At 32.3% G+C, this 22355-nt stretch overlaps 1 protein-coding gene across 2 annotated transcripts; it reads left to right on the forward strand.

Annotated features, from left to right (window-relative positions):
* Positions 1-13416: 13416 nt before the first annotated feature.
* LOC141678056 (kinesin-like protein NACK2) lies at positions 13417-21093 on the forward strand. Of its 2 annotated transcripts, none has more exons than XM_074484248.1 (15): positions 13417-13610; positions 14522-14773; positions 14862-14951; positions 15065-15165; positions 15300-15413; positions 15494-15575; positions 15831-15898; positions 16686-16745; positions 16830-16954; positions 17051-17249; positions 17430-17564; positions 18030-18119; positions 18302-19210; positions 19818-20122; positions 20536-21093. In XM_074484248.1, exons 2-15 carry the CDS (start codon positions 14542-14544, stop codon positions 20864-20866), a joined length of 2841 nt encoding a protein of 946 aa, XP_074340349.1. In that variant the 5' UTR covers positions 13417-13610; positions 14522-14541; the 3' UTR covers positions 20867-21093. The 2 variants fall into 2 exon arrangements, with proteins under 2 accessions (XP_074340349.1, XP_074340348.1); XM_074484247.1 differs by having other exon boundaries at positions 13418-13610; positions 14498-14773.
* The last annotated feature ends 1262 nt before the right edge of the window (positions 21094-22355 follow it).

Below are 22355 nucleotides of genomic sequence, written 5' to 3' on the forward strand. Positions count from 1 at the left end.
GTTAGCAAAAAATCGGAGAAAGGCAACAGGACATACGGTTATTACTTTCCATCATCTCCGCGGGATTATGAAAATACTAACACATCAGTACACAACAGCTAAGGGGACAGTAAAGAGAGGTAAAACCCAGGTTGTCAACCTCAATGACCGTACATGCGCCTGTGGAAAATGGGCGACCCATCACATGTTGTGCTCCCATGCAATGGCAGGTTGTATAACACATGGATTGAGTTGGGAGCATTTCATCGAACATTTCCATAAGAACCAAATAATGTAGGACTTGTACAGGCCAATAATTTATCTGTTGGAACCAACTGAATACTGGAACTACGACTTACCCGTACCTTGGCAGGGGTATGGAAAGTTAGTGCCGGAAGAGTCCTTGAAAAAACTAAAGAAAAAACGCGGAGATAAGGGACAACCGGTGCGGATCCGAACGGAGATTGATGGTCTGCGGTCTGGAAAGAAATATAGTTTATGTAACCAAGAAGGTCACACCAAGCGTAGTAAGAAATGCCCAGGGCGCCCACACTAAAACACGTGATCTTGTTGTCAAACATATGTACAACTGCTATTACAAGCAGTCTACTTGTAATATGGTTCCGTTTCCTTGTTTCCCATTTCATTATTTTTTTTTTTGCTAAATGCCCATTTCATTATTTACTTGTTCTATCATAATATTTTGGTTTCCAATGCTCAATGCACATTCATTTTATGTCTACGTCTAACAGTTAACGTTTTTACATTTAACGTTATGACACCCTCTCTCGAATAAATAAAATTTATTATTTAATCATACACACTCAAATTTTTTACATACCTACCAAATAATAGAAAAATGGACCTAAACAAATTTCCGGTTATTTAAATATGTCGTGCACAAATTTGCCCTCCCGTGACAATTATGCACTCGCCGCTCAAGAAACCATTTTCGAAACTACAAAAGTGTTGGCCATATAAATTTTTAATTCAAAATTAAAATTTTCCCAAAATATAGGTTTACATTACAACACAACAAAAAAATTTGGATCCCAAAAAAACTACGGTTATTTACATACGCACGTGTCAAAACATGCACTCACCTAAAAATTATACACTCACATTGCACGGCACCCTTTTCGGAGTTAGAAAAATCTTATTTGTATGGTTTTTTATTTAAATTAAAAAATACACACATAAATTAGGTTTATATTACAAGCCGACAAAAAAAAAATTACTAAAAACATTTTCCATTTTTTTAATATGGGAGTCCAAAAATAGCCATTTATCTAATTTTATTTCGTTCAAAAACACACTAACACAACTTCATCACGGGAAAAAAAGAAAAAAAAATATTAAAATGACCCAGAACGCCACTTGTTTTGGGTGTCAGTTGTAGAATCTCACGTTCTGTACCATAAATGGAATTTTTTGAACAAATGTACCAAAAAAATGATTTCTCTATTCTAATATACCGAAAAAGGGACGGAGCTGCTTTAAATGGTATTAATGTAGTGCACTCTGTTTTAGAGTTTGGTTCTAACTCTGGAATCCTGCATCCAACATCTCTACTCTAATCAGTAATCACTCATAGACATGTGATTGTGACAAACCTTTTTATTGCATATACCCAAGCATCTCTATTGCATGTTTTATCTTTCTTTTATAATGTTCAATGAAGAAATTTAAAGCCTTGTTGTCTTTTGGAAGTTCCGCGACAGTGAGATAGTTCTGTTTGATAATTTTTTGGTTGTTGTCCAAGGTGCAAGATTAGGCGCAACTTTAATCTGCAAGTTTCAAAACCTTTGTGCTGTTCATATCTGTGGGTAGGAGTGTACACTGAGGGTGCAGATGAGTATAATTAGTCTTTGGTATTGCTTGTCAATATTATTTTTCCTTCATGCACCATTAGAAGAGGCCATATATAATACCAAAGCCTCTAAGTCAGGATTTTCACGAGAAACATTTGCACCAATTAATGTGTTTACCAATGTCAATATTCTCCGTGTTATATCCTGCGACAAAATTATGTGAGATGCTACTTTTTTAAAATTAGTAATTAGAATTTAGAAGTAGTGTAGTTTAATTTATAATTTTGTTAGAGTAAGTCCAACAGTGTTCTAGTAAATTCCTTATAAATATTATAAAATATTAACTCTTAGTGATTTAAGACTTGATTTTGAATTTCAACTCCAACAATGATCCTTATCTTCCTTCCTTATTAGTATTATATTAATAAATTTGAAAAGATATGGACAAAAAGTGGAACAAAGAGAGATAAATGTGAAAAAAAGAGAGAGAAATGATTTTTTTATTGCTAAAAATATTATAATGGAACAATAGAAGTTCTTTAAAGATAAAAAATGAAGCTCATGTCTTAGTGATATAAGAGTATCTTCAATAGCTTCTTAGTTCATTTCCTAAATTTAATATAAAATATTGGATCTTAGTAACTTAAGACATCAATAGCTATTTCCAACTCCAACAACATTCCTTATACAATATTTAATCATTAAAAAGTAGCATTATTACATAAAATGAAGAAAGAGAAAGTGTTTTTTTCAAATATATATTATAAAATAAAAGTTAGAAGAAGAGAGATGTTAACTAAAGATAAGGAATGACAAGAAAATTTTAGTGGATCTTAGTGATTTAAGGAATCACAAGGATACTGTTGGAGTAGTTTTTTTCTTCATATTCCTTATATTTGATTTTAAGACTCCAAATAGCTAAGCTATTGGAGTTGCTCTAAGGAAGTACTAAGACACCGTTGGAGTGCCATTTTTTGTCAAAATTCTTATAATTGAACTTAAGAGCTCATATAAGGGTGCTGTTGGACTTGCTTATGAAATGAATTGTATATCTGTATCTTATGAACTCATCTTAATATTAATATTTGATTCTAGATAAATTGATTATTTGTTCATTGTCATATGATTATCCTTGAACACTTGTGTATTTAATTTCAATACATGGATTAACCTTGTGCTATTCCTAAATCAAGTTGACACGTTAAGATTAGTTAACTTAAAAAATTAAGGTTCAAATGGTTAATTACAACAAGTTTAGGTCAATAAGTAAACTAAAATATGTTATCTTTTGGGTTAACAACAAAATTATGTGATCATTGATAGAGTAACAAAATTAGGTGATCATTAATACTGTACTTCTAGGTTAACAACAAAAATATGTAATTATTGGTAAATCTCTTCTATATATAATAGAAGAATAAGGGTATAATTTCATGATATTAAAAAGTCTCGTTAAAAAGACTAAATTACCCCTATTTTTAATATTTATATAAAAAGATGTGGTTTGTGGGAATCAAACTCAAGTTATTTCATTCAACTATACAGTCTCTTACCACTACACCATATTGTCACATGTGTTTTTTATCGTACACATAATATGTAAGTGTGTTAAATGAATATTTTATTTAACTTTAAAGATACTTACTTGAATTTCGCAAAAAAAGGATAGTTAGTTGAATATTTGTACAGTTAATTTTAAAGAATTGAATTCCAGATATAAAATTAGGCATAGTACATAAATGGATTATTATCTTATTTATTAATCATTTTTTAGTTTGAAAATATATCTCATATATTTTTAACAAATTTTTTTATTATAAAAAGTAATTAAAATGTACATATATAATTTTTTTAAAAATATTGAAAATAGAATCACTTATATATAAATAATCTATGTTGGTATTACATATTTAGATAAGTTCGAATTATAATGAGTCAATGCATTTTAGAACTTGGCTCATTATTCAACAAATACTCGAAATTTGACTACATGACCCGGCCGAAAAACATCGTCACATTCTACGTTTAGTAAATTTAAATTACAAGCTCGGCGAGAATATCTTACCAATAATGTGAAATTTTTTAATATCTTATGTTAATATAAATTAATGTGTTTAAGATCTTTATAGGATCAAGCCAATTGATTATTTATATTAAAATTACTAATTTCACTGGTAACGCATTATTATTTTTGAGATTTGTCCCAATTTTAAGAATATTTGAAATTTGAAATGAGATCTCACTAGATTTGTTAAAACTACGATGATATATTAAATCGATTTATTTTTCATTTTTCACTTTAAAAAAACTAACTTTTTAAAAATAATTCTTTTATATCAACAATATTCATTGATCAAGATAATATTGTACAAATATTTTGAATTATTTTAATATTTTGAATTATTCAAATAAAAGGTATATGTATACTATATTGTAGCATTTGATTCAAATGCATTTTATATTATTTAAGGAAAAAAATATATATTGTTCAATAATTTGAAGGAATTAACCAGTTCAACTGATATTTATAAAACTTTATCGAACTGAAAATTTTCAATTTTAGAAGAATTGTATAAAATATTATCAAATTATTATATGAAGAAATATTATAGTCGTAATAAAAGAAACTTAAAAACGGTTTAAATAACGATATAAATACAATTTTTCTTTCAAATTCTTGAAAAGAACCATGAATATCAATAATAAGTCTTAAAAATATATAATTCATTATTATGTTACAACCATGATTGATAACCGGTTGCGTAAAAAATAGATATGGATTGATTGTCAGTGATAATGTGAATACCATAAATAAATTATAACAATTTATTTATTAAATAATTTTAATTTTTGAATAATTATAAATGCATGTTATTTAAGTAATCAATTATCTTATCTCACTAGATGTTAATAATGATAATATATGTACATAAATCAGATATTTAGCATATAAATAATTGAAACTATCATAATTTACTAAGAGATGTGACATACAATAATTTACATGTTAACACACACACATAAACTTAATCTTACTTTTTTAACAGTAGTGTAAATAAAAAACTAACATTTTTCCATACATACATACGTTGAATTTCAAAAACTAATATTTTTCATTAAAATCAACTTTAATATTAACAATAATGTAAAATTTACATTATTGTATATTTTGATTGCAAGTCATTCTGAATTCAGTTATGCATTTTTTATCTTTTTAAATTGAGTAAGTTAATTGTAAGTTAATAGTGAACTCAGTAATAATATAAAACAGTACATATAATTTATTTAAATAAAATTCAAGATTTTGGTCAACTCCGTATTCAACATATATGTTAATTTGTAGTTTTTTATTTGTAAACATACTAACGACATTCTACAGATTAAGTTTAATCGTTTCGTTTTAAACGTACACTTACTACCCTGTTTATATTCATTCATTAAATATAAAATAACAGGTAAGAAAAATATAATATAATAATAGTTATGGGGATATTCACTCCTAAAAATGAGTAATTATTCGAAGCTCCTAATGTAATAGAGGGGGATATGGAGCTTGTTGAAAGAAATTTTATCTCCATTTATTCAAAATTTGACTGAGGAGCCTATATAAGAATATTGTTGGAGTTGTTTAACAAACATTATAATTGCATGATGTATAAAAAAACTCTAGAAAATGACTCGTGTCTCGCACGGGTTATTATGCTAGTACTTTGAATAAAGTAACATGGGTTAAATATTAAAGTTATAACTCAACTGAAAACTATATATCAGTTTAATCATAAAATTTAATGGGATGAATCACTAAAGTCATAATAAATATTAAACAGATACCTCAAAATATGTGCTCAAAAACTAAAAATTATTTTTATAAAGTTCTATACAATTTTATTGAATCCTACTACAACCAAATGAAAATCTATGAATTCTGATATTTTAGATAATATAGTGAGATTTTTAAAATTTTATCTACTATGTATTTTTAATTTTGTAGTAATTTTTTTATTTAAATAATAATAATTAGTAGATTAATTTTTAAAAATTTCACTATATCATCTAAAATACTAGAAGTTCGTAACTTCTCATTTGGTTGTAATAGTATTCAAGAAAAATTCTATAGAACTCCATAAAAATAATTTTTAATTCACGAGAATATATTTTGAGATATCTATTTGATATTTATTATGATTTTAGTGATTCAAATGATATCGCGTTAAGTTTGATAATTAAACTGATATATGGTCTTCAGTTGAGTGACCACCTTGATATTTACAATAAGTGATGATTGATACATTACTACCGAGTAGAGTGCAACATTTTGATACGATACACCGGGGATATTGAGATGGTTGTTTTTACCAAAATTTGTGGGTTAATAACTAAGTCTAATAGATTTAATCATGATAAAATTGTAACACGAAAAGGGATCGACATGTGCAAAAATAAATAGACACGAGCAATTAGTGATGCGGAAAACCCCCGTCAAAGGGTAAACGCGGGTGGGACGATACCCAACCAAAGTAGTTCCACTATTATGATTTCAAAATGATTATAAGTGATTACAACCAATGAAATAATAAGAACTCCTCTTCGAGTGCGCATTTTGGACATGTCGAATGTGCTGTTTGGACGTGTCGAGATTGCAGTTTCTACTCGTCAGTTGTGCATGTACTCGTTGGCTGTGTGAACCTACTCGTCGCTCAGCAGCAAGATATTCAAGAACGGCAGCAAGATAGATCGGAGATCCGTCGACTACACGTTTAACATATTTGCCAGACTTAAGAAACCGAGCAATTCTACCAACATGGAATTGATGACCGGCCTTTGAAGATCTTGAAACTGACTTGCTTTTTGTTTGACCTCTGCTTCCTTTTGTAGTTGTTATTGTTGCACCTTTCCCAATCATCTTTCTATTTATTTTGTGTGTAGTCTTGGAAGTTAGGTGGTAAAGAGAGTAATAGTGTTTTTATGTAAATAGTAGTGTGTGAGTTATGGTATATGTGAATGATGTTTGGATTATACGTGATAAGAGATAAGATGATCAGTCTAATATGTATCCTTGAATTTGATATATCTGTTGTAAGTCTTCCCACATAGCTATCCACTTTTCTATTGTTATGCCACCACTTCTCTTATTGTTACTAATTTGTAGGGATTGTAATTAAACTGTCCATCCTATTTTAATGGGTTTTTATTGACTTTGTCACAATATTTTACCGTCAGGATAACAAAAATTCTAGCACCAACAATTGCCCTTAATTTTATTGGGAGTGTTCAACTCCCAATAAAATTATCTTCATTCGATGTTCATGTCAATTTTGATCTTTGTAATACCATCACAGGATAACTTGTTATCACACGTACTTCAGTCGCTTTGATTGCAGATTGGTTCTTTGCCTAGCCGAGATGCCAAATACTTCTTGTTTAGCTGCTGCTAAGTTGACATATAGTGTTTTAATACTTCTTTACTGACCAAGAAATGAATCTGTCTAAAGCAACCATGTATCGAGTATGAGACATCTTCTTAATAATTGCATTATTTTTCTTGGTATGATCTTCTATTCTTCTGTCCTTGTGATGTCTTGATGACATAAAATGTTTTTTGTCATGATATACTTGCCTTACATTTTGTTGTCTTCTTGATGTTGGCAGATTAGTTGTATTCGCCTTCATATCAATTATGTATGTTTTTCAAGATACTTTGCTTGCTCGTCATATTCATCAGTCTTTATTGAAGGAAGTCGTTGCTATTTTGGAATCATATATCAAATGTGTGTGACAGATAATAATACTTCAAAATGAAGTACAGTTGCACTTGAGTTTCGAATGATGTTCTTCCGTTAGACGATTCTAATAGCGATGATAATGCTAAAAAAGTTGTCTAATGATGGCGATAATGACGAGTAGCTCTTTCGTTGTTGTCTTCAATAGTATTTGATGGTGAAGAATCTTTATCAAATGTCATTCATATAAGTATATTTATTTGCAAGTGTCGTCACAATGTTAAGTTGTTAAAGACATTTCCCTCTTGAAACAAACTTAGTAATACGCCATTTTCGTAATGTAACGACGAAGTTCATAAATGTCACTGGGTGTTGCCCCTTGACGTTTATGTAAGTGTGTCGACAAATAATATTTGTCATATGCAATTTTCGTCATTTTACGTAGGTGCATGCACTGGCTGTATTAAATTGCTAAAAGACCTTTCCCTCTTAAAATAAATTTATTATTATGAATCTTATATTGACGAACTTGGGATACTATGTCCCTTGTCCGTCGTGTATATATTTAATTTGTAAGAACAAGGCAGGCTCTTGTCACGTCATAGGATGACCAGTCCTCTCAAAGTAATAGAGTCGAGATACTATGCCCCTTGTCTATTGCAATATTGGTAATAACTGTTGTGCATACATTACATTTCAAATATTCACAACCAGGCACACAATTTTTAAGTAAAAAAGATAAAACATTCATGCCGATTAAACTTATATATGTTATTCAAAATTTGCACAAGTCATTTTATAATAACCAAGAGCATATGTTCAGATCAAAGAAACTACATGTAAAATATAGTTGTCATGCAGATAATAAAATACGTTCACATACACGGATAAATAGCTCGATAAGAAAGGATTGTAATAATTAAAAAAAATGTAAAGCAAACAAGTTGCATATTTTTTGATGCATAGTTCAAGAAAAAATAAATAGTTCTCAATTTAAGAAATAAATAGAAAGTTACACCTGACCGGTCTTAAAGTGGATTGCAGTTCAACTTCCCAGAAGTCGTTTCTCGTCCATTATCCTAAGACAGTATATTTTTCTCACATCTATGTTGTCAATCGCATGCTCCTCTGTCGTTATAATTTTTTCAGCACTTGCATCGAGTGCATTCGGGAATTCCTTTTTAGGATGAGGCCATCTTGTTGAATTTTTTTAATTCGCACGTTATTGTTGTAACTCTTCAACACTTGGTATAGGTACAAGGTTGCTAGTATTTTTGTCATGTCACGATATTTATCAATTGTGTCCAAGACATGGGCGAGTTTCTTAATGTTGTCATCTTCTGTTAATTGGCCATAGTATTAAGCTTGTTTAGTTTCCAAACATCTTTATAATAATGCGTAGCTGATTTCATTTTTAGCACACTTATTTCATCTTTGTCGATAGGCTGAATGTTATTTGTTAACTAATCTTTTCAGTTATTATTTTCAAGCTATCATGTTGGTGCCATGTTGTAACTTTCCTGATTTTTTCTAAGGTGTCATCTCTCCTAATAATTGGTTCAAAGACATCCATGACTGAAATGTTGGACAATTTTGGATGTGTTAATAGTTTCCCTATTTCAGCCTACACGTCGACTTGCATGCTTGACTCTCTTCGAACTTGTTGTATGTCGAATATATAAAACTCAATTTTCAGAAATTTTAAAACTTTTATGTAAGCTAACATCTTCCCGTCTTTTGTTCTTCACATTTGTTGATATGATTCAGGTTAAGCGAAGGATCAAAATTGACTTATATGTTACCAAATTACAAGTCTCTTCTAGTTGTCAAATAAATATTCAGTATGTCATACATAGCCTTGTTGTTCGTCTCCTTTAATTCACAATAAATAAAGTATGATTTTTTGCCCCTTGTGGCGATTTACAAGTCTCAATCATGTCCATTGACATTTGTAGTTGTCCTGTATTGCTTCACTTTTCTGTTCAGTTGTGTCAAAAGACTTGGATTAAAATCAGCCAAAAAAATCATCAGGGCTTGTGAGATCATAGGTGTCAAGTATAGCTTTAATTATGTGAAGGCTTCTTCATGTTGCTCCATCCAATTGAATCTTTTGTTCTGTTGTAATATATCGTGGAACAGTTCGCACTTATCTAATGAATTTGAAATGAACTTGTTACAAAAAATTAGTCAGCATGTCAATATTTGGACGTCTTTGAATGATGTTGAAGATGTCAACTCAAGAATTTCAGTCACATGTTCGACATGATCAACCGTGTTCCTAGAGTTCATGTTTTCATTAACACAACAAGTCATCGAAATGGTTTGTATGCACTCTTTAACCTAGATGGCATGACCAAGTAAACATGACCATTTTTATTTGCTGTAGTTGAATACTTCATTTAGCGTAAAGGTGAGGGTAGTCGTTTAGGAGGTGTCGTCGCCCTCTTGTCGTACTCGTCCCCGCGTCTCGACATGTTCTCTGTCAAGTAGCCTCTCTTGACGAGTACTTGAATTTCCCTCCTCAGTGTTGTGCATTCATATGTCTTGTGTTCACATTCATCATGAATGTTAGACTATAGTTCTAAATTTGGGTAAGCTCGTGGGTTGTCACTTTTAGGTGACATCGTACACATCCGACTCATACTTTCTCACATGTATTTTATTTAACTACTTGACATTGTTGATGCAATAATTACGTATAAAGACATCATAAAGAATTTATTATAAAATAATTAATATTCACAAGCATATTACTCATGACAAAAGTATCATTCGTTGATCGTAAAATACGTACATTTTGATATGTCATAAAGCGAAAATAATAATGACAATAACAATAAAAACAAGCACAAAATTTGTTCAAACGGAAATTAATTTGTTTAGTACACACCTAAACTAACTTACATTTGGCTAAAAGGTATTGATTGATTAATACGACAACATTTAATAGTTATGACAAGAAATTGTGATTGTATAACGTAGTCATGACTGTACAACACCTACTTGTAAATATAAGGTGAAATTGATGCATATTAGATACAAATATTTGTGTCTCACTATCTCATGATAATTTAAGAGCCTAATACATATTTTTGAAGGGCAAAATAACAAGAATCAACATGGCATAATGATATGTGTATAACATGTATAAATGAAATATCAAAATATAAGTACGTGAATGATATCATACCAAAAGAAAGTAACGGATTTCACACTCCACACTAGCGAAGAATCAATGTATCATGGAGAAACGTTAACCAAACATCTAAAAAAATTCATGAATGAAGTAATATGATGACATTACATGTAGCAAATATATTTTATTTAATTCAACACAAAAGATAGAAATCGATAGCAACTAGCATAATTTTCTAATGATTTATTCAAAAGTAATAAAAAAGAACTGACATATAAGTATTAAAAGAGATTACTTGTAGTATGCTTTTAAATTGAGAACCATCCAACTCTTTGGAAACTGTTTGCCGTCAAATCTGGACATGTAAGCCTCTTATTAATTGACATCATCAATCAAAATGAGTAAGACATCATAGTTTTCTTAAATGTGTCCGATTTTCAAATCTTCAGGAGATGTCTCGTTGTACTTCCAATTTGAGCTTTAAACATCTTGCTGACAAGACATTAAAATCTCGCATCAAAACTCGTTAGGCCAAATGGCATGGCCAAGTAGAAATAGATGCCCCAATCCGTTATGAAAGTTGTTTTCTCTTCATTTAGAAGATGAGTTCGAATCTAGTTATGACCATTTATGCATCTAGAAATGTCAAGAGTTCGTATCCAGTCGTTGCGTCGATCATCATGTTAACAGTTCATGTTTAGCCGTCATGTCAATCATCATGTCTAGAGTTCATATAACATTCCCGCTTTGAGCTACTTTTCTACTTCTTCAATGATTAATTTATTTATGTTCAATTCTTGTTTGACATGTACGTTGTTTGGGTTGTCATTCAACTTGTGTGTGATCACATGTACGTTGTTTGGGTTGTCATTCAACTTGTGTGTGATCACATCGGGGTTGGTACCCATCATGTTGTCATGTTCCCAAGCGAAGGCGTGCATTATTTTTTGTCAGAAAATTGATCAAATCAGACTCTATCTTAGATGTCACGTCATGTCCCCTATCATCAAGCTGGCCTTAACCAAGTTTTTTGGAATCGTCATGACGATTAGTGGGTGTTTTGATTGTTGTCGTCGTGTTTTTCGTTTCCTTTCGTGTAAAGGTTGTGTTCGAATCAGGTTAGAGCCGTTGAACACCTCCAAAAATGTCACCAACTTATACCCAGTCGTCGTAATGATCTTCTTGTCAATATATAATTATGTCAAGCTGATGAAGTTGGACACCATCTTTGGGTGTTCATAATGTCGGTATGTGGACATGTCATGAAAATATGTATGTCTTTGATAAAATTGATATTTTCCTCTTACCGTTTGTCGCTAAAGTAGCCTCACGCCCATACTCACAAAAAAACAACCTTTCGAGTTGTGTGTCGTCGACTTCTTACTAAAATGATGGTAATTTTCAGAATTTTCACGTCCGCCATCTTCAAATCTGATTTGTACAATAGACTTTGCTTGTCTATTGTTCATTGTCGTCATTCCCTTTTTGTACTCTCATCATTTTGCAGCTTATGATTATCAAGGGCGTTGATAAGAATTTCCTCCTCATGGATTTATTTTGCGTCATCGTAGATTTCGTCCACGTCTAGTTTATAATTTTATATTTTATTTTAACTTAAATATTTAAATCCATAACTTATTTTTAAATTCATTTGAAAAATTTGAAACTGTTCAATAATCGTAAATTTTACAAACCTAACTGTTTAAAAAGATTTGTTATTGTCAAAAAGAAATAAAAAGAATTAACGATTTTTGCCCATTACCACATTATACGTGAGAAAGCGTATAATTTTACGCCAATTTGATTAATGGAGTTTGTGTAAATAAAAGCGTTCATCATTATTATAAAAAAGGAAGTAATCAAGATATACTCATCCACGTGAGCCCATTGGATTTACCCATGACGCATCTGAAGGGTAGCGGTTGCGGGTTCTTTACGATAAAAAATACATCCATCCATCATTATTATAAAAAAGAATCAAGATACACTAAAATTATAAATTTTAGCACGCGTGACTTAATAGAAAGAGTTAATTGCACTTTGCAACCCCCACCTTTCATTTAAAATCAAAACAGTATACCTACTTTGCAAAATACAGTTTGCAACTCTTAACTTTCAATATCAACTACAACATGCAACCCTTACGGTTATAAAATTGAAATTGAGATGTTAATATTAATAACTAAAATTTCAAATGAATTAAAATATTTATTTTAATGCATTTTTACATGAAAAAAATTATAGTTATTTTCTATTAGTAATACTCTAAATTAATCATAATGCTAAATAATTAAAATATATTTATTAAGCAAAATATATGTTTTTATATATAATAATAAAGTTTCTAAATATATCTATATTTTAAAATTTTAAAAATTATACTGAGTAATAAAATAATTGACATTAATATTATTTTTATAATTTGAAATTCTAAATTTTAGTTTAATTAAAAAAATTATTATTTAAATATTTTGCTGAATTTCAATTTTACCCTCCATAATATAAATATTTTTAACAAAATGGTCAAAAGGATGCATATTGTATTTAATATATAAAATTAGGGGTTGCAAACTGTAATTTTGAAAGTAAATATATAATTTTGTTATTGAATGAAATGTAAGGATTGTAAAATGCAATTAACTCTAATAAGAAAAACCTAAAGAATTAAAGATCACATGGGACCCATGAATATTTTTAATATCTAGAGCCAAACATCTCCTGAGATTTGAAAATCTTAAAAATCAGGTAAAGAGTGTGCATTTTATAGAAATCGATTTATTGAACTTAGCCGTTACTATTTTTTTTTCTCCCCCTTTTCTATACTCTCCACTTTGCTAACATAAACACAAATACACACAGCTTGTCTCAACAATGTATACAAATTGAATTGAATATATATGTGTATGTGTGTGTATCGAACTCCGTATCTCTCCGTTTCTTGATTTCAAGAACTCGATTTCGATTGTAAGCAATCTCGCCCTTTTCGTTTTTTTGCTGTTTTTCATTTCCCTTTCATGATCTGTTGTGTGTGTGTCTGTGTTTTGGGAGAGAGAGAGAGTTAGAAAGAGAGAGAGAGAGAGAGAGAGAGAGAGAGAGAGAGAAAGTGTGTGTGTATTTTGTGTGTGAGAGAGAGAGAGTGAGAGAGAGAGTTCAGTTTGTATGCATTGCACAAATTGCTCGTGTATATCTATCTATGTTTATATATAGTTTTGATTTTTAGGATTGTTTATGTGATAATGAAATTGAACTGCTGATTGAACTTGATTCGAGATATGTTTATTGAATTATGTATATACTTGTTTTGGCTTCTTTGCTTGTTTTTAATCAGTTAATCATGCGCATGTTGTACTGATGACGCTTATCGAGATTTATCGTGATTGTTGACTCGTCTATGATTAATTAGTGAGTTTTTGAGTTGGGGGAACTTTATCGGAATTCCGACTGGTCCCAGATGGAAGTTGACTTGTCCACCGTTGAGTTGTAGAAACCTTCTCTGATTTCCACTTGTTCGGAAATGAAATTTTGACTTGTTGACCTACATGGCTATTAAGTGGATGACTGATTTTATTTGATTGATTAATTGTTTGATGCTTGAACAGTGGGCTTATTGTGATAAAAACTACGGTTTCAGTTTAGTTTGTGAAGATGACAGTATGCATGCATACACACACACATACAGAAATTACATTGTACTGATGATGATATCGAGATTTTTTCGTAATTGTTGAGTTGTTGAGACATTATCTAAATTCTGCTTGTTTGTGAACAGAAGTTGAATTTATAGTATGCTTGTTTATGCTTTAAAAGTGGATTACTGATATGATGTAAAATAATTGTTTGATGTTGAACAGTGGCCTTATTGCAATAAAATTTAGGGTTTTGGTGTTCTGCGAAGATGACAGCGAGTACACCACGCACACCAGCTTCGAAGATTAGGAGGGCGCCTTCTAATACTCCTGGTGGCCCTAAAGTTAGTGAGGAGAAAATACTTGTAACTGTTCGTTTGAGGCCGTTGAACTCTAAAGAACAGGCAGCTTATGATCTTATTGCTTGGGATTGCAAAGATGACCAGACGATTGTTTCACGTAATCTGTATCATGACCGCCATACAGGACCTTATACATTTGGTATATCTTAATTCTGCAAGTAACATATAGTTCAGCTGTTCTTGTGTATATTGTTACTTTGATATTTAAATCAAATTTTCTGTGTCAGATAAAGTTTTTGATCCAGTTTGCTCGACTCAGAAGGTTTATGAAGAAGGGGCTAGAGATGTTGCTCTCTCAGCTCTGAATGGCATCAATTGTAACACACATTTCATATCAATCACTGCTTTTCAAATCTTTTTCTAAGGATAATACGTAATAAGTCACCAAGAACAAGAAGTGTTCTTACATACCTGCTCCTTTCTTCTGCAGCAACGATTTTTGCGTATGGGCAAACTAGCAGTGGTAAGACATTTACCATGAGGGGAATAACTGAGAATGCTGTCAAGGACATCTATGAGCACATTGAGAATGTAAGCCATAATTATACCATACTCTGTTATAATGCTTGTAGGAATGTTGTAGCAGTTAGTTAATTTCACTACCGTCTTTTAGTTCGTTTTAATTTTTCTAGAAAATTTTGAATTCTACGAATTTTTCATTACAGACTATAGAAAAGGAATTTGTTCTTAAACTTTCCGCTCTGGAGATCTATAATGAAACTGTGGTAGATCTATTGAATCGCGATTCTGGATCCCTACGGCTGTTGGATGATCCCGAGGTATTATACATTTTGACTTTTAAATTAGAGGTGATAGTGTTATGTATCAGCACTTATTTTGATATTTTATTTAAATGCAGAAAGGTACTATTGTTGAGAAACTCACTGAAGAGGTTGTTACTGATGAAGAACACTTACGACATCTAATTGATATTTGCGAAGGTAATATATGATTTCAGTCTTACAAGGTTAACATCTCATTATGATAATATAGGTTCTATAATATATGCATAGGCCATAGCAGCTACAAGAATTTGATTCATCGAACATCTTTACACCTACTCTCTCTCTCTCTCTCAATATAAGCATAGGCCATAGCAGTGTACAAGAATCTGATTCGTTGTACATCTTTACACCTACTCACACTCTCTCTCTGAGGAAAGTTGTACATTTTAACTTTCTAATTTATATTTGCAGCTCAAAGACAAGTGGGTGAGACTTCTTTAAATGATAAAAGCTCAAGGTCACATCAGATTATTAGGCTGGTAACTACTCAACTTATTATAAATTATATGTTGCTCCAGACCTTTCCTAGCATTCTCTTTTGGAATAACATCCGAAATCCATACAACTTTTTTATATCTTTAAACGCATTTCTCCTCAAACTCTGTACCTGGAAGAAACAAATGTTCTCGAGTATAATAAAGGTCACCGGTATTGCTGTGACTAAGAGGCTTCTTGATACAGTACTCAATAATTTTATTTTCTTTTTTCAGTCAAGACACCTAGTGATTTATACTTGTTTTTCAAATAAAAAATATTTATATATCTCTTTCGTGAAAAAAGTTTGAAAATAAAAAATGGATTTGCGCTTAGCCGCCTATGTATGAATCAATACATATAGACAAATTGTACATCAGTGATTATCTAGGTAGGAAACCTATAACAAATGATATGGATTCATCTTGTAATTAATACAAATATTTTGGGCTTTGTTCACGTAGAACACATAAACATGATGGCCTGTGTAACATTCATATCATGCTCAGCAATATATTAGGAGGTTGATTTTAGTGCATATGATTGCATGCATATATGTAGTTATTCTGCTTTTATTTTAGACCATTGAGGGTAGTTTATCTAGGTAGGATACCTGTAACAAATGATATAGATTCACCTTGTAATTGATACAGATATTTTAGGCTTTATTCATGCACAACATATGAAGATGATGTCCTCTGCAACATTCATATTATGTTTGGAAATATTTAAGGAGGTTGATATTAGTGCATAACTGTTACATTTAAATTACTTATTCTGCTTTTATTTTAGACCATCGAGAGTACTTTGCGGGAAAATTCAGGGCGTGTAAACTCCTTTTTAGCAAGTCTGGTATGTTGTCTGCCTAAAACCACCCAATATTTATTCTGCTTATTCAAATTTCTGTTTTCTAAATAGAACTGTAATGTAATGCAGAGTCTTGTGGATCTTGCTGGTAGTGAGCGTGTATCACAAACAAATGCAGACGGTACTAGATTGAAGGAGGGAAGTCACATTAACCGAAGCTTACTGACCCTAACAACTGTCATTAGGAAGCTAAGGTACTTTGTCAAAGAGACTTGGTGAAGCATACCTTCTAGTGGAGTATTGTTACTTTGTCAATTCACCTGCTCTTTCTTGTCAAACTCTTACCTCAGCGGCGGAAAGCGGAGTGGACATATACCATACAGAGATTCAAAACTAACAAGGATATTGCAATCTTCACTCGGAGGAAATGCGCGAACAGCAATAATCTGTACTATGAGTCCTGCTTTGAGTCATGTTGAACAGTCAAGGAATACACTCTCATTTGCAACTAGTGCGAAGGAAGTTACAAACAGTGCCCAAGTAAACATGGTATGAAACAGGAATAATGTCTGTTCTTATCATAATCAGTGCATATCATGTAGCCAAGCATGTTTGTCAATATTATTTTCTACATTTTCTGTTATTGCTAATAATCAAGTGGAGTAATTTTTTCTAGTATATTATGATTGTCCAATGTGTCACTTTTATGGTCAATCAATTGGATGACAGGTTGTAACCGAGAAGCAATTAGTGAAGCACTTACAGAAAGAAGTTGCTAGACTCAATGCAGAGCTGCAAAGTCCAGAACCTACTACTTTGCATGTAAGGTCTTTACTGATGGAAAAGGACCGGAAGATCCAGCAGGTACTTATGTTAGATATAGGAGTGAAAGCGTGGATTACTCAAACACACTGTTATATCTATGCATCTGTGACGAGAAGCTTGGACATTATCCCCTAGCAATAAACCACCACTTGTATATTTGCAGAGTGGAAATTTGGTTTAATCTTACTTTAGATACATCAACCACTCATACTCAGCCTGTATTCACCACTTGTTATAGATTTTCAGAGTAGAAGTTTGGTTGTATCTTACTGTAGAGTGTAGATACATAAATCACTCATATGCGGCCTGTATTTTTCTTCTCCAGAGTCTGACGCCTTGGTTTTTGTTTGTAGAAGCAATTATTAATGTTAAATGTAGAGAGAGTAAATATTTATTTATTATATCCTCTGATTGTCTGAGTTTGGTAGAGTAATTCAGAGCTAATGCAAAAAGACTGTGCTCTAATATAGATTTTATAATACATGAGGATTATCTGATTTGCAGATGGAGATTGAAATGAATGAACTCAAACGTCAAAGAGATCTCGCGGAATCCCAGCTTGAACATGAAAGGAGCACACACAAGGAGCAAAAGGTCTGCTATATAAATTTGATTTAGAGTGTACATATGATTTCCTCCTTAATTTCTTTTTCCATAAGAAGTGTAGAATGGGCAGGCACCGGCATATATGCTACTTTTCTGTTTGTGATTGTTTGTCTTACTTTGTTGATTATCTCTCTCTTAACTTTTTTTCTGCACTTACCATGTTGATTCAGGGTTCGGTAGAATGTGGTCCTTCTTGTCAAGTGGCCAAGCGCCTTTCTTATACAACCGATAACGATTCAGCTATTAATAGGCAGCTTACAGAAACCTTAGTTAAAAAGACACAAGGCAGGCAGTCAATGTTGAGGCAGTCAGTCACTTCCACAGATCCATCCATGCTGGTCCATGAAATCAGAAAACTTGAAATGCTGCAGAGGCAGCTCGGTGAAGAAGCAACTCAGGCACTTGAGTTACTTCACAAGGAGGTTGCATCTAACAAAGTGGGGAGTCAAGAGACTACTGAAACCATAGCAAAGCTTCTGTCTGACATAAAAGACATGCATGCAGTTAGTTTTGTTCCTCTCGAAGTGGAGATAAAGGGAAAAGCTAGCCTGAAGGAGGAGCTCACTAGATTGAATTCTGAAGAAAGCAATATTACATCTTTAGAAGAGAAACTCGAGAATGTCCAAAAATCCATAGACAGACTTGTCATGTGTTTCTCTAGTGGCGAGGAGACTCCAGACTGCAAAATTCAGTCAAAAAAGAAAAAGATCCTACCGTTCAATTTAAGCAATACTCCTAATATGCCACATATTATAAGATCTCCGTGCTCCCTCTCTTCTCGTAAAATACTGGAACATGAAACTGAGAATAGAGCCCCAGAAAGGAATGAATCTAGTTGTGGTAGTGATTCAATCCACAGGCTCAAAGTCACTCCTCGTAAGAGTCATGAGGGTGCTCGTCGTATATCGTCAAGGGAGGCTACTCCATCTAGCCGATCGAACTCAGTAAATGTCAAGAAATTGCAAAAGATGTTCAAGACAGCGGCTGAAGAGAATATACAGAGCATCAAAGCATACGTTACTGAATTGAAAGAACGAGTAGCCAAGTTACAATATCAAAAGCAGCTTCTTGTTTGCCAAGTGAGTTGTTTCTTCTCTTACACCCAATAGTTACTTGATATAAGTTCTGTGAGTTTAGTATGCAGAATATTAGTTGTGCACTATCTTCGGTCTACGGCCTCCTACTCTCTTGTGCGTAAGTGTGTGTCTGTTTTTTTTTTTTTTGGGGGGGGGGGGGGGTTGTACCAATAAATGCGTGGATATTATCATGATTAGTTGATAAGATATGTACTGATTTAGTATGCTTTTATTAGCTGACACAAGCATGACATTAAAATACATGAAGGTTATGTCTAACCAACTATTTTGACTCTAAGTTCATATTGAGCATTTTTCTCTGTCTTGATTACTTTCTTCTAATTTGAGAGGGATTTGCTTGCTATATTTGCAGTTAACCTTAAAAATAAAGTTTAAACATCTAGAATTTTCTTGTCGTGTTGTCCCAGTGGTTTAGGTGTCCTATTCATGACCAAGAGGTCATGGGTTCGACTCTCGTATCTAACACGCCCGGGGTCAATTTCAGGAAACAGCCTCTCTTGAGCTCTCTTGAGAGGGGCTGCACACATCCTACCCTTTATTTTCTCTCTTCTCATCTATATATTCAGAGTTATTAACTAAATGGTATCAGGTCCTGGAGATGGAGGCAAATGAGGCTGCAAGTGATGAGAGTGATACAGTAGATCAATCCCCTTTAGCATGGCACTTGGTATTTGAGGAGCAAAGAAAACAAATTATTATGTTGTGGCATTTGTGTCACGTTTCAATCATTCATCGGACGCAGTTCTACATGTTATTTAGAGGAGACCCTGCTGATCAGATCTATATAGAAGTTGAGCTGAGAAGGTTGACATGGTTGGAACAGCACTTGGCTGCCCTTGGCAACGCAAGCCCCGCACTTCTAGGTGATGAGGCCGCTGGCTCTGTTGTATCGAGGTACTCCATCTTTCTTTGGAATTGCACTGGTGTTTTAGTTTTTGCATATTATGACTTTCCTTGCAGTCCAATCGTTTATATTAAATTCTGATAGACATAAAAATTTCTGCTCGTCTCGTATATCTTTACTGGTCTATTGGAGATAATAACTGCAATATTTGCAATATTAGTGGAGAGTAATACTTTACAATGTGCATTAGATGCTCTCTTTCCTGTAAGTTGATAGGTTTTACAGGCTACACCATTGTGGAAGCATCCTTGTTGTCTACTGGTCAAATAAGAAGTTGCATTAGTTGCAGAAAAATTAGAAAAGAAAAATATGTTTTACTTGCTTGGTTTTAAGAGAGGGGAACTTGTTAACTTCAATGGGAAGAGTGAGTAATTATTATTGGGTTTTTTTAATGTGAATGCAGTATTAGGGCTCTTAAGCAGGAAAGAGAATATCTAGCAAAGAGGGTTAGCTCCAAGCTAAGTGCCGAAGAAAGAGAAATGTTGTACCTTAAATGGGATGTCCCAGTCGAAGGTAAACAAAAGAGGAGGCTGCAACTGGTAAACAAGTTGTGGACAGATCCGCTTAACATGCAACATGTACGAGAAAGTGCTGAAATCGTCGCCAAGCTGGTCGGGTTTTGTGAAGCCGGAGATCATGTTTCCAAGGAGATGTTTCAGCTTAACTTTGTACCTCCTTCCGATAAGAAAACATGGATGGGATGGAACTTGATATCGAATCTGTTGCATTTGTAGGCAAATTCCAGTTTAATATTCGGTCAGTTCAAGTCTCCATACAACTAGCTTAAAAATGCCAGTAATCGTGTAAGAACACCCACTAATGAAGTCTCTTGGAGAATAGCAGTTGTTTCATTGTCAATATTAACATTTGACAATAGTTTTAACCCTCTTGGCTCTCAATTTGACAATGAGGTTATTGTTATGCTTGGTTTTCACAATAATAATCATCACAATAATATTCATCCAGTGTCTTGGAGTCTATGCTTTTGGTTTTTTAACTCTAGCTATCACTTTGAGGCTTTAGATGACAACTTAAAAATATTTCTATAATAATTAGATGGGTTAATTATTTAGTTGGTCCTGAAGTCAGCTTAATGTATTAAGTTGGGCATTAAAGTGAAATTGATATCAAGTTGGTGCTGAAGACGGTGACCCGTATCATCTGTTAATTATCTTGAGTATTCAGTGACGGTAAATGTTAATGTGTAAATTTTTTACATGACAGGTAAGTGGTAGGTTAACGAGTATCTTGATTTTAAGTCACCTTGTTTTTAACATTCGATAATTTTTAATAATATATTTTAAAATATAATTTTCAATAATTGAAAAATAAATCGAAGAATATAATAAATTATAATAATATATGTTTTATAATAATTTGAGACTTGACTGAAAGTAAATAATATAATATAATATATTGTTTAAATAAAGAATATAAAAGTTTAAATATAATAGGCTGTTGACGGGGTTCGAACCTTGAATCCATGAGAGTAGTTTAAATATTAATATAATAATATTTTATTATTGTATCCAATGGTTCTCATTTTTCTGACTTTAGATCTGACGGTTGTTATTTGTAGTACCAAACAAGTGTACCGAGCAACTACCAAACAACTGTACCGAGCAACTACCAAATAGAGGGTGTTCTGCTTATAATAGCATAGTATATATATATATATATATATATATATATATATATATATATATATATATCATTCCGATATATGCAAATTAGGGTTCATGTAAATTTTCTTAAAATTCTTTCCAATTTGCTGAAAATTACTATAGTAATATAACTATGTTCAGGTAGTGAAACCCTAATCCCAACCGTTTATCAAGTTCTTCAATTGATTCAAAGTTGAAAAATTGTTTTTGTGGGAAACCTGATAGAATTTTTATGTCTTGGTCTTTAAAAAATGTTGAAAGAAGATTTATGACATGTAATAAACCACATGTATGATTTTCTTTTTTTATTGTTTTAATATCTTGATATATTAATTCCACAAATGTGATTTTAAATTGGTGAAAATTTTGTAGGGTTATGCCCCCGAGAAAGGTTAGAATGGCAGTTTGAGTGGTATGATAAAGACTTTGTTGGGAGAACCAACGATGTTGTGGAGCATTTGAATAATAGGAGGATTTTTCTGGAGGAAAAAATGAGTTTGGTTGAAGAGAAGCTTAACATGAAGGTTGAGAAGAAACTTGCAATTGAGGATGATAATAA

This window comes from Apium graveolens, chromosome 8, assembly GCF_009905375.1.
Source record: "Apium graveolens cultivar Ventura chromosome 8, ASM990537v1, whole genome shotgun sequence".
Classification (NCBI taxonomy): Eukaryota; Viridiplantae; Streptophyta; class Magnoliopsida; order Apiales; family Apiaceae; genus Apium; species Apium graveolens.

What these genes read in the sequence shown, in the direction of transcription:
- LOC141678056 (XM_074484248.1), top strand. Translation starts at nt 14,542, where the DNA reads ATGACAGCGAGTACACCACGCACACCAGCTTCGAAGATTAGGAGGGCG. An exon ending in AGCTCTGAATGGCATCAATT is followed by an intron (nt 14,952 to 15,064) that starts GTAACACACATT and finishes TTTCTTCTGCAG; the next exon opens with CAACGATTTTTGCGTATGGG. An exon ending in GCACACACAAGGAGCAAAAG is followed by an intron (nt 18,120 to 18,301) that starts GTCTGCTATATA and finishes ATGTTGATTCAG; the next exon opens with GGTTCGGTAGAATGTGGTCC.